Source organism: Mirounga leonina, unplaced genomic scaffold (genome assembly GCF_011800145.1).
Source record: "Mirounga leonina isolate KUSES-001 unplaced genomic scaffold, KU_Mleo_1.0 Mir_129, whole genome shotgun sequence".
Lineage (NCBI taxonomy): Eukaryota > Metazoa > Chordata > Mammalia > Carnivora > Phocidae > Mirounga > Mirounga leonina.
In genome coordinates, this window is record NW_023270323.1 from 68,966,499 (window position 1) to 68,985,889 (window position 19,391).

Sequence of the window (19,391 nt, forward strand, 5' to 3'; positions counted from 1 at the left end):
ATGCTTCTTACCCACTCCCTGCTCATGTTCAACATGTTTTATTTTAGCCTCTTCTAAATGGCCTGAGTCTTTTAATTCTTACAACTCAGAACTTCCCTCCTTCTTGTCTGATTTCTCTTGCCTACACCTTCTGCCTGTGGGCTTATCCCTTCTCCTGGATCATATCGGCCTGGTTTGGCTCCTAATCCCAGTCTACCTGATCAGCCCTGCCTTCCAGCTGTTGGAGATGCAATGTGGTGAACGAACACATTAATTGTGTGACAACTATTGCAAGCACTGCTTTGGGCATTCGAACTGTAGAGGTGATTCAGAGGGATGTGGTCCCTTGCCTCGTGGAAATTTTGGACAACCAAGGGCTAGAGAGAGGCAGCAGACCATTGCATCCCAGCCCTGACAATTCTTCAGGAAGAGAAAGCAGCGCATGGGACATAGAGAAGATCCTCCCCCACATTGGCTGTAGATATTCAAATGTGCATTTAAAACCCCTTCGATGGGGGCGCCTGGGTGGCTCAGATGGTTAAGCGTCTGCCTTCGGCTCAGGTCATGATCTCAGGGTCCTGGGATCGAGTCCCGCATCGGGTTCCCTGTTCAGTGCAGAGCCTGCTTCTCCCTCTCCCTCTGCCACTCCCTCTGCTTGTGCTCTTCTGTCTATCTCTCTGTCAAATAAATAAATAAAATCTTTTAAAAAAATAAATAAAAAATAAATAAATAAAACCCCTTCGATGCTATTTAAAGTGCCGATGAAATGGTTTTTTACAATATTTTTATCTTCTATCTTGATTTTTTGTCTTTTTAAATTTTCTCTACTATTAACTTCTCTGGTAAAAGGAGAAAAAAAAAAAAGAAGAAAATCTTCTCAAAGTTCTATGCAGCCAGAAAAAAAAAAAAAATCAAAGATATCCACCAGCAGCTTGCAAAAACAAGAGGGAGTTCTGGGGGTTATAAAACATATGCTTGACAACTGATATTATCCACTAGCGAGATATTGTTCATATCTCCACAGCCTGAAATTGCACAAATGATCACCCTGGTTATCAATTCATACATGCTCACAATGGCCTGGTGGCTCTGGGAATTACCTTCTTGGATTACTGCAAATCCCTCATCTCCAACAAATTCATCATGCAAAGTCCCCACTATAATGAACCTTGGGTAAAGCTCAGCACTCAATTGTAGTTTAACATGTTAAGTGGAGTGTGGGTAGTCTCAGAAATAGAACAGTTTGGGGATGTTAGAAAAGAGACTTCACCTTTCAGATCTGTTTCCCACAATTATCTTGCCACTCGGGCCCACCGCCGTCTCAGTTGTTGGAAATTGAAGTATCTGCCCTCTCGGTGGAAGTGCCACGAGGGGAGGCTCCCACTTGGTGGTAGCAGGCTCGCTTGGTCAGGGTCTGCACCCTGGAGTAATCGGCTGGGTAAAGCTGGTGGAGTTTCTGGCAGCATCGAGGCGGCCAGCATGTTACCTAGTGCTTAGTAATGGTAAGTGGGAGTTTTTGCTTTTGTTTTGTTTTCTGAGAACCCCATCCATTCTCTTGGCAACCCATCATGGAAGAGTCCATGATAACCGGAGCCGATGAGAGACTGCACTCCAGTACTTTATGCCATGGTCATTTTCAAACCTGTTGAACAGAGCAAACTATAATATACAAACACAGCTTCATGTCACATTCACTCAACTGTATGTGTGCATGTACATATATACATATACAAACATATACACACATACATATATATGGTGGCTGTTACTGGGTGCTGGTGCTCTCATAAGTCCTATGGATACATATAGCATCTGTTCTTATGGAACAAAGAGACAATTCAAATCAGACAGAGCGTCTCTGAATATGGTCTGGGGATCACTGGCATTTAAAGAACCTGGGGTACTTGTTACAACTTCCAGACCTTGGCCTCATCCCAGTCCTACTGCAGTGGATGCTTTTGGGAATAAGACCTGGGGATCTTTAGCCCCACCTGCCCCCCGGTGCAGTTTGTTGAGCACCACTGTACTGTGGTAAGTCCTGTAACAGAGAAGTGTAGGTTGTCGATGGAATTTGCAGGAGATATACCTAACCAGCCTGGTCTGTGGAGATCAGAGAAGGCACCTTGGAGGAAGCATTTCCCAAGTTGGGAGTTGAAGAGGAGGAGAAGTTATCCAGAAAGAAATAAAGGAAGGAAGAAGAATCAGAAAGAATACCCAGCAGAGGAAAGCCTGAGAGACCATGGGGAGATTTTTCAAAATGTACCACCCTTAGTAATTAAGGAGCTCCAGTAAATAGAGACCAGTATGGTGCTACCTCCATTTGTAATGCTTCTGGGGTAGTAGAAGACAAAGTTTTCCTTGGCATCGTGACTAGCTACATACATTAGTTCCATTTCCTCTTCCTGTGCTCACTTTTTTTCCAATAATGACACCACCATAGAAACCTGAACAGTTGTTTGGACATTTTGCAGGATCCAGACCTCAGATCTGGAACCTTCCATGTGGTACTCTTAGGAACAGAATCTCTGACCTCATACCAGGCCCTACAGCTACCACCAGTGAAATGGATGATTTCACATTTCCTAGATAGAACCAAGGATGTCCCGAGAGAGTAAAATTTCAAACACCTCCAAACTGATGGCCCATTTCTCCACTGGATGCTACCCACTTCTTAATTTTATGTTTGTTCAGGATCCAGCTTACTGAGGTCAATTAAAGTCAGGAGGCGATGTCGGCTTGATTTAGTAAAATTGGATTCTTTGTCTGCCTTGGGTTTATCTCCTTGGGCTGGATTGTCATTTGAATTTTATGTTTTTGTCCTTATTTCTTCCAACCATTTTTTTTTTCCTCAGGAAGGGTTTTCAGTGCTAGGCTCGCTCTATCTGTTTGCAAGGAAGGTGTTTGTTTCTATAAAGTGCCTGTCCCGTCTGATCTCCATCATCTTTATGGTCTTGCATTCTGTCACTGCGGCTCATGTCTGGCTGTGGTTTGTTATGTTTTGACAGGGGTTTGTTATAAAGCTGGGGATCACGTCTCTGGCTTTGCCTTTCAAACTTTCTTCTTTACGGTAGCCATAAACCCATGCTGCTAAAATGTTCCGTCTGAGGAGGGGGTGAAATTCTGATAACAAAAGCCTTAGGGGTAAGGAAAAGAGGTGGGGGAGGGCGAGATGGAGGGAGAAACATTTTGAAGAGACGTTAAAGTAGCCAGGTACGTACTAGCAGTCATTCAAATGCGAACAAAAAGAATACATACAAATTCCAAAGGTTTGAGAGGACAGAGAAAGGCGGGAGCAATGTACCTAGGTTAACCTGCCCTGCTGCTTTCAAGCTTTGGAATCTTGGACAAGTCGGGAACTGTGGACTATAAGTGGAATTAGTGCTGGGTTTGCTAGAAAGGAAGACAGCACGGTGTGCAGACCATGCCTTGACATCTGTAAATCTAGCAGCCATCTTGCAAATTCCTTTTTGAAAACACTTAGAATCATCTGGGTTTTTGGTGTGTAGATGGTGGAATGTAGACAAGATTTATATGATCCTTGATGTGGTGTCTGTATTTTAACCTTTCTTCTCCACCTCAGTAAGCAGTTATTGAATACTTGCTGTATGCAATATCTTAACTGTGCATCCCCAATTGGTAGTCTGTTGAGCACGGCTGTGTCCTAGGAGCTTGGCTAGACACTCAGTGTACATTTTCTATTTCAATGCATCCTCAAGTTCATGCAGAAAGAAAAGAATATTATCCCCATGGAACTAGCATGTGACCAGCCCCCTGGATACATAATGCGTGTGTCCTTAAGTGGGGGCTGTGGGTGGGAGGTTGCAGATAAAAAGGATAAGTGGATCCATTCCCATTAACTAAAACATGGCTTTCCTGTAATAGCAGAAGTGGGATTCGGCCCTGTTTGATTCCAAAGCCTGTGTTTCTTGCACTACCCCAGGCTGATTCCTCTCAAGCACCTAGTGAGTAAGAGGGTGGAAGAGAACAGAGTCAGCTCATTTACAGGGAAGTCTGAGGACCTTTGGCTTGAGCAGGCAGAAAGGTCCGTATCCCTGATTTCCTAGCCCTGGGAAATAGCAAAAGGCACCGTCTCTGGCATGGGAGATGCCTTCAAACCCCAACTGCAACCGCCACGCAGCTCCAATGCAGCAAAAGGCTCACCGAATGATCGCTGGTGGCCTCGTCTCCCCGACCCACAAGCTCCACTCATGCACGGGAGCTTGGCCAAGGATTTCCGTGGCCCTGGCCCATCTCCCGCCTTCCTAGCACTGCCCACCATTTCCTCTCTGTGCCTCCCCATACATTAAGTTGGTTCTTCTCCCTGCATCTCTGTTTGGGAACATGCCTACCCTTCTTTCCTTCCTTCCACTGGCCCTCCTTCTCCCATGCTTTCTTCCTGTCTTTCTAGATTTTATTCACTATGTATCGAGCACACACTCAATACTCAGGTATGCTTCATGTTATTTAATTCTTATGGCAAGTTAATAATAATAATGAGGATAAACTAATAGAATACTGTCAATGGCTTAATGTGCACCTATGCGAAGCCCAGCCAGCCGATAACTATTTGCTAAGTGCCTACTACATCTTCCACATCGCTCTTGGTTCTGGGAATATAGCCAGGTGTAAACAGACACAGTTCCTCCCTTCTTTGAGCTTGTATTCTTGCTAAGGAGCGGGTAACATGCCAAAATAACATCACATGAGTAGTGATGATTGTTATGAAGAAAAATTAATTAGAGTATGGAGATAGAGCTTAGCCAGAGGTGAGAGCATTTTGTGGATGATTCTAGGTGCTGTATATCACCTCTCTATGAGGCTGGCACTGTTCTCATCCTCGTTTGACAACAGAGAAACCTGAGGCCGGGGTAATTAAGCCACTTGCCCGAAGTCACACAGCTGCTGTGGGACAGAGCTCAGATTCGAGTCCAGGTGAGAGTGGTTCCAACCCCACGCTCTTGACCCTGCAGCCCTCTCCTGGGAGGAGGTCAGCCTGGTGAGGCCCGGGAAGAGCAAGGCCAGAAGGATCCCTGGATTTTTTTATCAGTTCTTAATAGTAACGGAGGAGAAAGAGGGGAGCCAGAGAGAAGCCAGAGCCATGCCCGTCCAGACGCAGGGGTCCTGCCTGCGGGGCACATGGTCTAGTAGATGCACAGCGCTCCTTATCTCTAGGAAGAGGGTCACCTCTCCTCCCAGAGGCGATGGTGTGCAGACAGAGGCCATAAGTGTCATTTTGTCTTGGGGAATAGAGCCACAGCCTTCCCACTGAAAGGAGACAAGGGAGTTTCAGGGAAGGGCCTGTCACACAGTGGTGGATCGGGATGGGGGTTCTTGATGGCACGAGGAAATTTATCGGTGTGTGTAAGCACTGGTAACTAGGCTGGCACCAAGGCTCGGGCAAACCAGACCCGTTCCAGAACCCGTAGAATGCCCAGAGGCTTCCTTCTCTTGCCTGAGTCCTAAGCTTTTCTGAAAATCTGCACACAGCATGTGAGACTCCAACAGCTGACGCCCATGCGGTTTTATCAGACTTGGGTGGGTGCGTTTTGGCTGTTAAGTCCAGCTGCCAGAAAGACTATGCAACATTTAATTCATGTCAGAATGGTTGTTCCTTTTCTTGTAGACACAATCTAAGGGTCAGAGGCACAGGCCCCAGTGGACTTCTGTGGAATGTGAAGCTGACCCTCTTTTACTACTTCTCGTTTCCAAGGATTTTTACTTCCCTGTAAAGTGCCCCTGGAATGCTGACTTGGCGTGCAAATGGAGTCCGTCTCTCTCTCTTTCCTTTCCTCTTTCTTTCTTTCTTTCTTTCTATCTTTCTTTCTTTCTTTCTTTCTTTCTTTCTTCCTTCCTTCCTTCCTTCCTTCCTTCCTTCCTTCCTTCCTTTCTTCCTTTCTTCCTTTCTTCCTTTCTTCCTTTCTTTCTTTCTTTCTTCCTTTCTTTCCTTTCTTTCCTTTCTTTCCTTTCTTTCCTCTCTTTCTCTTTCTCTTCCTTCCTTCCTTCCTTCCTTCCTTCCTTCCTTTCTTTTCTTTCTTTCTTTCTTCTTCCTTCCTTCCTTCCTTCCTTCCTCTCTCTCTTTTTAAAGAGGCATCCATTTTTTTATTGACTTCAAATGTTTGTGAATTGTACACACAGATAAAATAAGGGAGAAGCCCCTTCGAACTAAGTAGTCTCCTCAGGATGCTTTTTTTACCTGCAAAACCCGAAATTAACCTTAATCCCAAAATGAATCTTTTGAAATGATTAGTCTCTAATCTTTAATTATCAGGATTAGAGCATTCAGACGTGAACACTCCAGATATGGGGCCCTAAAACCTTATTTTCTCCTTCTTGTGGTTTTGATTCTCTGGCCCTAAACTCTGAAAGTGGTTTTGCCTCTGCATTAGAAACCTGCATGTGTGCAGAACCAGCTTGAGCTTGGCAGGCTGTCTCAATAGACATACCAAGTCCACATCCATCCATGTGCCAAACATCTCTTAAGTAGCTGTTTACATCATGAATGTGCTGTGGTACTGAAATGATCAGGGAATGTTCCCTGCCTTCAGGGAACTGCAGTCACTGGAGGAAAGACAGTGAAATTGGTGATTCCAATGCAGTGGGTAAGTCGCATGGACTATGCAGAGAGAGGTGGTATGGGAGTGATGACTTTCACTGGTGCTTAGCAGAGTCGGACTCTGTGCCCAGCACTGAACATGCACGATGATGTTATGAATACTTGTAGCAGCTCGCTGAACTAGTGACTTGTCTCATTCTGTTTGACACACGAAGAAACTGGGATGTAAAAGAGCATAAATCATTTGTCTAAGGTCACCCAGTGAGTAAATGGAACAGCCAGTATATAAATCCAGAAGTTTCACTGTGGCACCCAAGTTTGTAATCACTTGCTCAGCCAGAGGACATGGTGCTAGAGACAAGGTATGAGGAGGCCTAGGACATGGGATGAAGCAGAAGAGGGGAGTCTAGGATCCGTGAGGCAGAGGATGCTTCAGGGGCAAAGGTTTTGAGAAACCCAGCACAGGAAACACTGTGGAAGTGGGTGGGATTGAAGTGGAGTCAAGAGAAAGGTGGTGGAGACAGCCCGTTTGTTATTTTAATTCTGCAAACCTTTCCCTTGACTTCAAAATCCACTCTAAAAAGTCATATTTTATCAGCTTCTATTTCGGTGACCACTTAACACCTTAGAGGGAATGTCTTGTGCAATATCCAGCCCAGAGGGAAGGCCCTGTTCTACCCAAGTATGAGTCTCTCTACAGGGAGGAAATCATCTCTTGGCATTCATTGCTAAAGGTTGCCAAGCTCTGCTTTCTATTAAGTTTGGAATCACACACATTTGTCTGTTTCTCTGGCAACAATTTCTCTAACTCCTTTGAATTGTGCTGATATTAAAACACAAAAATGGAATGACTTGTGGCATCTCCGTGGGCTTAAGTTTGAGAAGGCCCAATAAATCATATTGAAATAATTTCATAAGGATCCTTGACTTGTGGCACCTTTGAAAAATCAAAGAATGGAGTCTTCCTTGTTTATCTTTCCTGGAGCCATTTTTTTCCTTTAGCCAAGTGAATGGGTTTGGGGTGAAAAATTAAAAACAAACAAACAAACAAACAAAACAACTGCAAACCATCTGAAAACATCAGATGTGGATGATTCACGCAGAGTAATAACCACATGAACTGGATTAACTACTTAATTTCACCATCAACGTGTAGATAAAGCTTTGAGGACTTGAGGACTGCCACTGTCCCTTTGTAAGGGACACGCTTTGTGACCTGAATGGCAAAAAAAAAAAAAAAAAAAAGAAGTAAAACTTGACAATATTCAGTGACGGTGAAGTTGTGAGTAAAACATGTATTATTATCAGGGCCACTTGGAAGGGTGATTGCTGGTAACTAGTTAAATAAAAAAATATATATATATACATGTATCTTTTCCCCCTTCAGCATCTACTCTGTTGGAAAGGGTTGAAAATAAATCCCTGCATCCCTCACCATGGGAATGTCTAAATAACCTGTAAAAGAGCTGTACTCTGAAATACAATGCAGTGTTTAAAATCAATGAATTAACCTTAGAGCTCAAAAATATGTATCATTGATTGAAAAATGACAAGTTCCATATAGATACATTTATTATGATAACTTCTATGTAAAACAAGACAAAAAGAACTCACACAAAATGATATGTGTTTAAAAAAAATGATATGTGTTTTCTATGGGGACATATATATGGAGATAAGTATATAATTTAAAAATCTAGAAGGCTACATAACATACTGATAGCAAAGGTAACCTAGGAAGGGGTGAAGTCACTGACATTGGTGGGTACAGGGTGCTCACAGAAACTTTAGACTTATTAGCAATTGTATTAGTTAACCCTAGCGACTTAGACAAATAAATCTTGAAATTTCAGTGGCTTAACACAATGGAAAAGTGGCTTTTGTTCCAAAGCCCAGATGGGTTTTCCCAATATGTAGCAGCTGTCTTTCTGGTAGCAATTTAGGGACCCAAAGCTCTTCCCATTTCCTGGCTCTTCCATCCAGGAGGTTCCATGGAATACCTTGCCGTGTCTGCAGCATCTGATCGTCAGAGGTGGGGAAGAGTGTGCCAGTTATACACAGAATGATTTTACTTGTCATGTCTGGAAGTTGAATTTTCCCTCTTGATGTCTACTTTGTTGAAAAGAATTAAAACAGTGGAAATGTCCATTGGATACTGGTTACCACTCATCACATGGCAGCACCCAACAGAAAGGGAGTTTAGAAAGTGAGGGCTGGCTCTATGCCTAGACAAAGATATCAGATCTAGTAAACAGTGAGTTTCTGCAACAGTAGTGTGTTAATTTTTGCATGTGTATCATTTATGTAATTTGAGGATTAATAAAAATCAAATTCAAGCATAAAAATAAACCAATGTTGGTTGATTACAACAAGCATTCTACTTTCCCCCACCCTGGCTCTATGTAGCTATGCAGTTTTACTTCTCTAGCTATCACATTCCTCTGCAGTAAAATGAGGGTGTGGAATATAATCATGGATAACCTAATTACATTTATTAAATAATTGTTAGTATTTTGTATTATATTTTTTCCACATATGTTAAGTGCTATTCATAATCACTAATCAGGAGCTAATCAGTATCACCATGAATTGAGTTAATTCCTACTCCAATCAGAGAAACATGCTAGGCATAGTCTTTGTTTTAATGGTATTTTTGAAATAAGGAACTATCTAGGGGTACATTTTAAAATCTTCAGAAGCCCACTGGAATTACACAATGCTACTGGGAATCACCAGACGAAACTTCAGTTCTTCTCTGGCTCTAACATTCCAATTTTGTAGCTAGGATAGTGCCTTATAGAGGGTACCACTTGCGTGGATATTTGTTAAAGGAATGAGTGAATCCATAAGTTGAATTTATGCAAAAGTTTATACAAAAATGTATGTGTGTATGTGTGCACAAGAGAGAGCAAGGTTTATGCTGAGTAAAAACATTATTCAATAATTGAAAATATATTAATAGATAGCTTTCTAAGGGAAATTAGACCACCAATTCAGTAGTAACTGATAAGGCATTTGATCAAATTAAACATCCATCAGCATAAAAAAGAAGAAAATCATAAAAACAAAGATTAGAAGAATAATTTGATTTTCTTTCCATTATAAGTAATATGATCTGATCTCAAATAAGCATACAGTACTTCCCCTAATCCAAGAGGTGTTCCCTAAAAAATTCAGGGGGAAAAAAAGAAAATCTGCTACTTCCCTCCTCATTTAATACTTTTTCCTAGTTCTCTTCTAACCATTGCAATAGGATGAGAAAGTAATGATATAAATATATTGGAAAAAAAAGAAAGGAACAAAACTATCCATATTTGGGAATGATAGATTTCTTCACTTAGAAAACTTGCAAAATTCTTCAAAAAACTGTTAAAATTAATAAGAGCATTCTATTGTCTGTGTTCCAAATAGAAATATAATGAAAAAATTGCATTATCCATTCAGCATAACTAAAATATTTAAGAATTATCTTAACAAGAAATGTTAGTTATTTGTATATAGAAAACTACAGAATTATTTTGTGGTAGAGATATAGACTTAAATGGATAAACATTTCATGTTCCTGTATGGGAAGACTGGGTATTTTAAAGATGCCAACTCTTTCTTAATAAATCAAACTGAATTTAAATTAACCTCTTTCCAACCTTGGAGTCGGGGAGAAGGGGGAATTTGACAAAATTATCATAAGGTTCATCTTGAAGAATAGAATATCGTTATAAAAATGTTGAAATAAAAAGTATACAGAGGGCAGAAACAAATCCATCAGATATAAACTGCATGCTAAAGTTTGGATAACTAAAAGAATATTGTGCTGTCACTGGAAAATAGTGAGACAAGTCTATGTAATGGAGTTCATCCAGACAAGAACGTCTAAGGTTCTAGGCAGCAGTCCAAATCATGGGAAATGCATGATGCTCCCTAACGCATGCTATTCCCATGGCCCCATGTGCCTGATTGATGTCTATTCATACTTTAGTTTAGATATTACTCTAACACCTTATTGACCCTGTACCAGCCCATAGGGCATCAGTAACTAGAGCATGGCCTTATTCTGTGAATCAGTAAAGGATTTTAATTTCATACCCAAAGGACATTGACTCATGGTAAGAGGTCCAGCCATGGCTGGACCACAATTCCTGCCCTATTCTATTGTCAGTACTTTGGATAAAGGGATAAAAGAATTTTGCCCACAATGAAAGGCACACATCTGAGAGAAATACCCTGTGATATGGCTGACAGAATCAGAACCCAGTATTACCTGAATATGCCAAAGTACTAAATGAGATGAAATGAGGCACACTTACCTGTAAGTTTCTACAACTTGCTCAGATGCTCCTTAAGAGCAGGATGGGGTCTGCTGTGGTCATCATTATTTGTCTAACATCTAGCACAAGGTGGTCTACTAAAGTGTTAGTCCAGTTATTAAAATGTTTGGTAGGTAGAAAACAGAAGAAAAAACACCTATTAGATTTCTAGGAGGATCAGATATTTTTTATGGAGTTTTAGGATTTTGTTGTCAGATGAATAATACATTTAAGAAGAATAGAATTAGGATATGGGGTGCCTGCGTGGCTCAGGGGGTTAAGCGTCTGACTTTGGCTCATGTCATGATCTCAGGGTCCTGGGATTGAGACCTGTGAGGGGTTCCCAGCTCAGTGGCAGAGTCTGCTTGTCCCTCTCCCTCTGTCACTACCCCCACCCCATGCTTGTGCACTCTCTCTCTCTCTCTCAAATAAATAAATAAAATATTTTAAAAAAAGAAGAATAGAATATATTCATCAGATCTTATCCTTGGCTAAAATTTTCCGGTGAGATCTCATTGCACTAAGAATAAATTGCAAGCTGTTTGCCATGGCCTAGAAAGCTCCGCATAGTCTGGTCCTGCCTCTTTTTTTCTGAGCTCACCTGTTATCTCATTCTCCTGACTGTGCACCTGCCACACTGCCTTCTTTCTGATACTATGACACATCAAGCTTATTCAACCCAAACTCATTCCTGTCCTAGGGCTTTTGCCCTTGCTGGTGCCTGGGCCTGGACCATTTTGTTCCCTGATCTTCACATGGCCCTGTGCAATCAGGGATCAGCTCCATTAACACCTCCTCACTACAGCCTTCTAGGCCAGCCCATCTAAACCGGCTTGCCCTCCCTCACCACCAAGTGTATTCTGCTTCTTCAGTCACCTGCTGTTAGTGTCCAGCCCCTAGAACAATGTCTGGCCCATAGTTGGTACTTGATAAACATCTATTACATGAATGAATCTTTGAAATAGTAAGAGAGGTAATCAGAAAGAAGATACTTAAATAATTGCTTTGGTTGAAGAAAGAAGTAAAAGTTGTTGGCATTAAAAGATATGTTAATAAAAGATTTCAAATGTCAACTTATGAAAGTAAAGTTCGTTTGACCTGCTTTCCCTTCAAGACAGAGGAATTTGCTTTGAACCTCTATCACCCCTATTTAATTTCAAGCCTGTTTTATTTCCTTTGTTTTGGCTATTTATAATGGTTATTTACTATAAATGAAATCACCAGTATTGTTTAATTCACTACTAGGAGCATCTTTGTTTACATGTTAGCATAATGCATTTGCTGATTTCTGAATACTAGTAAGTTTAAGTTTAATGAATCTTTGTGTTTATTATTTATCTCAGTGGTCGAATTTCCATGTGGATTTCTGATCTAATGCAGCCTTAGAACAACTGTGTAAAACTACCCAGATTCAGACAACCAATTTATCCTTACATTTACAAAAAAAGTTTTTGAAACTGTAGTAATTGATGATTTTATTATAATTAACTTTGCCTAATTAAAAACACAAATGTGTGGTTGTATGGTTTTCTCTTTCCAAAGAGGAGAAAAATCATTAGTTAAGTAATTGCCAAGTGTTAAGTGGTACTAATACTAATACATCCTCTCATTCCACATTTTAATTACGGTTCTCAACCCTTTTCATTTTTTTGAAGTGAATTGTCTTTGAAAGATAGAAATTACAGGCATTTAGAATAGTAAATGATCACCCCAAATCAAAAAGCCATAACATTAGACAGTATTTTCTCAAAAGACTTGGAGAACTTCAGAGCACTTAAGACCTGCACATTAGAACTGCAGTTTGGCAAGGGTATTTACACCTAATAAGCTATCAGAGAATTAGAGAGTCTCAAGATAAGGAGTAATTGCTATGTTGATTTCCCTAGAAGTGTTCAAGTATGTCTGTTTCACCACAACCTCACCAGGTTTTTGTTTTAATCTTTTCATTATTATTTTATTTTGTACTTTGATTACTGGTTTGAACATTTTCCCGTATGATTATTTTCTACTGATAATCTCTTTCATGTGAACTACCTATACACATTCTTAAGAGTTTAAGAAAAGCATTTCAAAATGATTAATAGAGATGAAATGCTCAAAACAATAGATGCACAGTAGTTTATGTCTTCTCAATGATTAAGAGTTCTCAGTATGTACCATTTGGCTTCTAAATGGGGGAAAATCAGCTAATATCTACAAGTATCCTATAGATATCCTAATATCCACAAATATCACAAGAAAAGATGGGAGTTAGATACTGCTCCCCCAGAACCATCAGCCTATCAACCCCAACAGCAAGAACTTCTGGAGAATGGGGTCAATGGTTGGGAACAAAACAAAACAACAACAAAAACCTCCCAAGGAACTAGAATTCAGAGCTTAATATCTAAATTAGCTATGAGTAAATTTTTAGCTATCTCTAAATGTTTACCTACAATGTAGAGTATTGTTTAGACATTCTTTATACACATTTCAGGTTCCTGAATAATTTAATCTGTCATTTTCTTGTCTTTCATAAGTATATAGATAAATAATATATGTTGTTTTAAACTTCCCTATATTTCACTCACAGAAAATCTTCTTGTGCTACCATGCTCACCATACTTCTCCTTCCCAACTTTTGGAACTTTACCTAAATGTGTAAGAAAAATGGAATTTCTTCTATAATCTACTATAGTCTTAATCTCTATTCAAGAATATTTGAAGACATTATCCTTTCCATGGGAACACAATGTAGATTTAGGTATATCAATATTTAAATTATTTTTAATTCCAAGGATTAAAGTATAAATGTAAAGTATAAGTATAGCATATGAATAGGACAGTATAAAATCTGAATAGATTCAGAATTGGTGTGCCTGATGAGTTAGGGGACAACCATATCTAACTCTGAAGTATTCACTGATTTAAAGTCATGTCTATTAGGCTGTGCGGTGCGGTTGCATGATTTACTAAATTAAAAGGACATTTTAATCTTCTCAGTGCTTCAGAAATAATAATATTGTACATTGAAATCAGGATTCAGAAGAAACTAGCAAAGAGTTCAAACTCTCAAGTTCATTTTTTTTATCTATTATCACATGTTATTTAGATGCTTACATATTTGTTAACTCTCTTGTTAGAACTGAGTGAAAGACAGGGACAAAATCTATTTTTCTGTTTCCAGCACCTACCAAGGAGCTTTACGCTTACTCTGGGCTCAGGGAATGTTTATAGAAGAAATCAATGAATGAGTTATACAGTGATTTCCCCAAGCACATGTGATTTTTTTTTCTGGTTATTTGTCCCCTTCACTGCACATTATCTATATATTGCTTGTCGTGTGTGTGTTATATTTTGTATATTCTCCCTTGTAGAACAAAAACTCTTTGGCAAAGATAGCCTCTGTGGAATAATGGCGCCCAAAGATGTCCAGTCCTAATCCTTGGCACCTGTGAATATGTTACCTTGTGATGGTAGATTATCCTGGATTATTTGGGTGGGTCCAATGCAATCACAAGGGTCCTAAAAAGTGGAAGGGGGAGGCAGACAAGGAAGACTCCAACCACTATTGCTGGTGGATGATGTAGGAAGGGGACATAGCCAAGGAAAGCAGCCAGCCTCTAAATCCTGGAAAAAGCAAGAAAACAGATTCTCCCCTAGAGCCTTTAGAAAGGAACACAGCCCTACTGACACCTTGATTTTAGCTCAGCAAGACCCATGTCAGATTGTCAGGAACTATGAGATAATCAATAAGGAGAGTTTAAGCCATTAAGTTTGTAGTAATTTGTAACAGCAGGAATAGAAGACAAATACAGTCTCTGACACACCTTTTGTACCCCCTTCAGCTACTGACACAGGATGTTGCACAAAAAGACTCAGCTATCTCTTATGGTTAATTTTTCTCATCACTTCCTTTATCTCTTACATTAGCGTTTGTTACCCCATTCCATGCTGGAGTGGGACAGCATTAATCAAGATTCGTCTGTTTGCAAATGACAGAAAGCTAACACAAACTCACTTAAGCAAAAGAAGCAGGAGGTACACATCTCACAGAAGTGGGACCTCCAAGGGATGGAACTGGGTTTCAGTCCCAACTATAATGAGGTCCCAAATCAGTCCACAAAGACTTTCTGTCTCTCTAATCTGCTTTCCTCTCTACACAAGCTTCTGTGTTTCTATAATTCACATTTTTAGCGGCAAGACTGCCCTCTCTGTCTTTCAGGAAGGGATTCTAATTTGCCCATCTTTGTAGCTTAGGAGGTTGAAAGGTGCTGTGATTATCCATTGTTACATTAAAAACGTATTGGCTAAAAGTACAAACATTTATTTTATTTACTTGAGGTTCTGCAATTTGGGCAACGCTATGGGGGACAGCCCATATCCACTTCACGTGACACCAGCCTGAGGCAGCTAATTGGAACTCAAGCATTCGCTTCCGAGATGGCCTCACTCACTCAAGCTGGTGCTGGCTGTTTGCTGTTTGCTCAACTGGGGTTGTCAGCTGGAAGACTCAGTTCTTCATGTGACTGCTCCAAGTGGTTGGGCTTCTCACGGTCCAGCAGTCTTAGAGCAGTTGAACTTTGTACATAGCCACTGACTTCCCACCCGAGGGCAAGGTAGAAGCTTCTCTAGGCCTTTTTAAGATTTAGCCCAATACTGACCCAAAGTCACTTGTGCCGCATTCTTTCGATTGAAGCAGATCACGGAGCCCAGTTCAGATTCGAGGAGAGGAGACTACACCCACAAAGATATGAATGCCATTGCCATGGTTCACTGGCCACCAATAGCAGGCTACCACAGTGGGTAATGGAGCTTTGTGAGTGACTGTCCACACACGACCATGGGGGAAATAAATTGTAAGGGCTATCCCACAAAGAAAAGGGGCTGAACACAAACCTCAGGTATCCTTAACAATCAGTTTCAAGAGGGCTCGAAAATACTAAATGAAGCAAAACTGCATTTCCGTCTATTTACTATATAGTTTGTACAATTTCTGGAGTTGGAGACGTAATTAAAAATTGAGGTTTAAAGTTAAGAAGTTGCAACTTTTTTCCCTATTCAATTTTTTTACTCTGTGAATGAAAATGATGGTAATATATACTAGATACTACCCCAAGGGAATTAAATGGTGCAAGATTCATGATGAATAAACTATAATGTGGCTAATCCAGTGGTGTTTATTTACAGTAACCTTTTTAATGTGACAATTCCTTGGATATTGTAGTGAAATATTTTCACCCTACACCTACATTTTTATGGTTTGTATTTATTCTCCACAGTACAAATCCCAAAATGTCAAATTACTAGAGCTGTTTTATGGAAATTAGTTTTAGGTTAGACTATTTGAAATGCATTAAATTAATTTTATCTGTTTAGCAAAGTACAATAAGGTTTTTCGCATTAACAAAATTTTCTTTATAATATCGGCTGTGTGTGTAGGTTTAAAGACATGGTGGACTCAAAACACTCTTGTTTGAATATTATATTTAGCAAATGAACATGCGCTGTTGGGGATTAAGCAGTATTTGGAAAATGTATGTGTAAGGATTATTTAGAATGGAATTGCCAAAAATCCTGGAATATTTAATACACACTTGTTGATTGATTTTACTGCAATAAATACGAAGCAATAACAACTATATAAATTATTCAGAGACTAGTCATCCACAGCAGGATTCTTTAGAGATTACCTCAGAAACAGTTTGGCAGGATATTCTTTTTATAGTTTTTTTTTTTTTTTCCCAAGTCCATGTACAAAAGAGATATAGATCCATATGGAATGGATTAACGTTGATTCTTTTAAAATGAAATTAAACATTTTAAAACATTCAAGTAAAGATTGTATGATCTTTCATACTAAAGCTCTCCTTGGTAATTTATTTATCTTAAATATTATTTTTGTCTTTCAGGAGGCATTATATAGCGAATGTAAGAGATTTATTAAAAACCTTGGATCGCTTGAGAGTGCTTTAGTACTTTGCCTCAAAATCTGCACATAGGCAAAATTCCTGATATTATGAGTTGGGATTTTCAGTTTAAGAAGATTTAAAATCTCTGCTAAAGCAAGGGCTTGTTAGGTGTTTCTAAGCATCATATATCAGAGAAACCCAGCTACTTACCAATCATTCAAACTAAAATGGGGCAGGACAGGTCACATGGAATCAAAGAGACCAATTTAGACCAAGTGGGGAAGGTATCAAGTTCTCTTAAAATTGGTCTTTTGTTCTAGAAAGATATCCAGCTCCAGAAGCAGATAGAATAATCAGTATTTACATAGGTATGGACCTCTTTGTATATGCAGATCCAGATCACTTTTTAAAGATTCTCAATCATTAAAGCAGTTGGAGACATAGTGTTGAAAAGAGTAAATGTTTGCATATTTGGAGTTAGAGACCCCAATTATCTACTTATAAGTCATGTGACTTTGATACAGTCCTAATGACCTTTTTTTTTTTTTTTTTGCATAATAATCCTTTTGGTTTCCAGTTCCCCACTATCTTGAGGTTGTTCTGAAGATCCAATGAAAGAATGCCAAAATACTTTACACATTGCAAAGCATTACATTATTAAAATTTACATTATGACTACTGTTACTAATAAAACATGACTGGATGACTGACCTATAAACAATTCACTGAAAAATCCAAGTCTATTGGATGTGTTTTATTTTTTAAAAAATATGTTCATTTAAAGGATAGTCACGAGATCTAAAGTAGTCAATGCTTTTGTTCCCGTTATTTTTGAAGTACTAACCCTTACATTATTGACTTTCAATGAACACAAAATCTGGAGAGATGAATGTACAAATTTTTACTGAACAGTTGGGGATTATATTTCACTAACTGCAACCAAGAAGGGTCATGGCTGTTTATAAAAGAAAGAAATTTGCCTCCTGGTATGATTGGTTTCTTGAGATGATTTGTATCCAGCTGGAGGTCTGGCAATGGTGTGGGGTGCGTGGGGCCATTGGATATTTTTGTTAATGGTTTATTTCTCTGTGTTTCTCTCCCAGCTATCGGCAGGACCCTTATCCCTCGCTACTTTAGCACTGTGTTTGAAGGAGGGGTGACCGACCTGTATTACATCCTCAAACACTCGAAAGAGTCCTACCACAATTCATCCATCACAGTGGACTGTGACCAGTGTGCTATGGTCACCCAGCATGGGAAGCCCATGTTTACCAAGGTACAGGACATACTCAGCAATTTGGCTTGTTCTTCTGTGGGTGTGTTGAAGGATAATAATTATGCTTTTCTTCAAGAACTTTGAGCTGATTTCTCACATCTCAGACGCTCTCAGCACTATGAGATAGTCTCTTTTGTTTGTGATATGGCTAGACTCTTGGTGAACACTGTTCTTAGATGTGTGCAAATGATACAGAGCAAATATGATAGAGCCTCAAAACTAAGAGAGACAGTTTTGGCTGCCTGTTAAACTCAGGTTGCTAAATTAGAATCTTGATTGTTAAAGAATCTTCTATAGCTAAAAGAACATTCTCCCATTGTTGTGTGGTCAGTATTTGTGTTTTGTTTGTAAAATTAAATACTTTTTAAAGCTAAATTCAAATGCTAACAAACGGGAAAAAAGCAACTAACTACAACTCAACTAGTTGTAACCTTTAAGGAACATAAAAACATAAAAATGTAAGTGAAACTAAGGAATTCAGAGTTTAAAGTTTGTTTCCCCAAATTCTGAGAAGTTCTGTGGTTGGTCAGTCAGCAAGTGAGGACAGTAGAGCCGAAAGTTGGTTGTGAGAAAATGAGAAACACAGGGGAGGGTAGTGGGTGGAGGACCGGGTAACACAATCTTTGAGGCACAATTCAAAGCTCTATGAAGGATGTGAAGTGAAAGAGAATGTCTTCTATAAGTTCTACACCTATGACCCTTCCCATCCACAGACAACTGACATGTGGAATATTCCCTGTGTGCAAAGACCTTTCTGGAACACTACAGACAATCCCTTTATGTCCTCTCCCAAGTAGCAAAATTAGTAAGAACAAATATTTAGCCAGAGAATCTGACAAACAGAAGTTTATTTTCATGAACACTAGTTATTGCATTTTGACGAAGACTCAGTGTGAAACTAATCTGTAATATTAATGACAGCAGCTATCTCTTTTAGTTGAAAACACATGTGATAATCCCCTCTTTATAGTTGAGAAGTTGAATTTCAGGGTTAATTGCAAAAGCCCAAATTACAAGACTAAGATGTGTTTGTTACTTGTGCACGGTTTTCCCAAAAGAGTAAAAGTAAAATGTTCATCATTTAAAGTATCCACTGATCTTGTTGGTGCAGCTTCATCTTCCCAGTTGCTCACGGTGATGTAAAAAACCAAGGGCAAAAGAAATGGTGATAAAATGCAAAAGCAAATCATCAAATGTCATTGATTTCGTGGTATCTTGATTTTGTCAATAGACATTTTAAATGTGGGGCAGAAGTTGGGTTTTTCTCTTTCTTCCTTTTTAACAGTTGAACAGAAAGGAAAGTTGCCAATCAGGGACAGAGAATATTTATTCCCACTGTACGCAGAAGTCCGTGCTGGGAAGAGATTTTAGTTACATGGAAAGGAATG

The 19,391-nt window shown here is 39.5% G+C and overlaps 1 protein-coding gene across 10 annotated transcripts in view; it reads left to right on the forward strand.

The window, feature by feature from the left end:
* LDB2 (LIM domain binding 2) overlaps positions 1 to 19,391 on the forward strand; it is a 388,081-nt gene that overhangs the window by 283,911 nt on the left and 84,779 nt on the right. For all 10 annotated transcript variants that reach the window (XM_035005258.1, XM_035005261.1, XM_035005252.1 and 7 more), the window contains exon 3: positions 17,831 to 18,003. In XM_035005258.1, the coding sequence (XP_034861149.1) occupies positions 17,831 to 18,003 (173 nt within the window). The remainder of the gene's footprint in view (positions 1 to 17,830; positions 18,004 to 19,391) is intronic.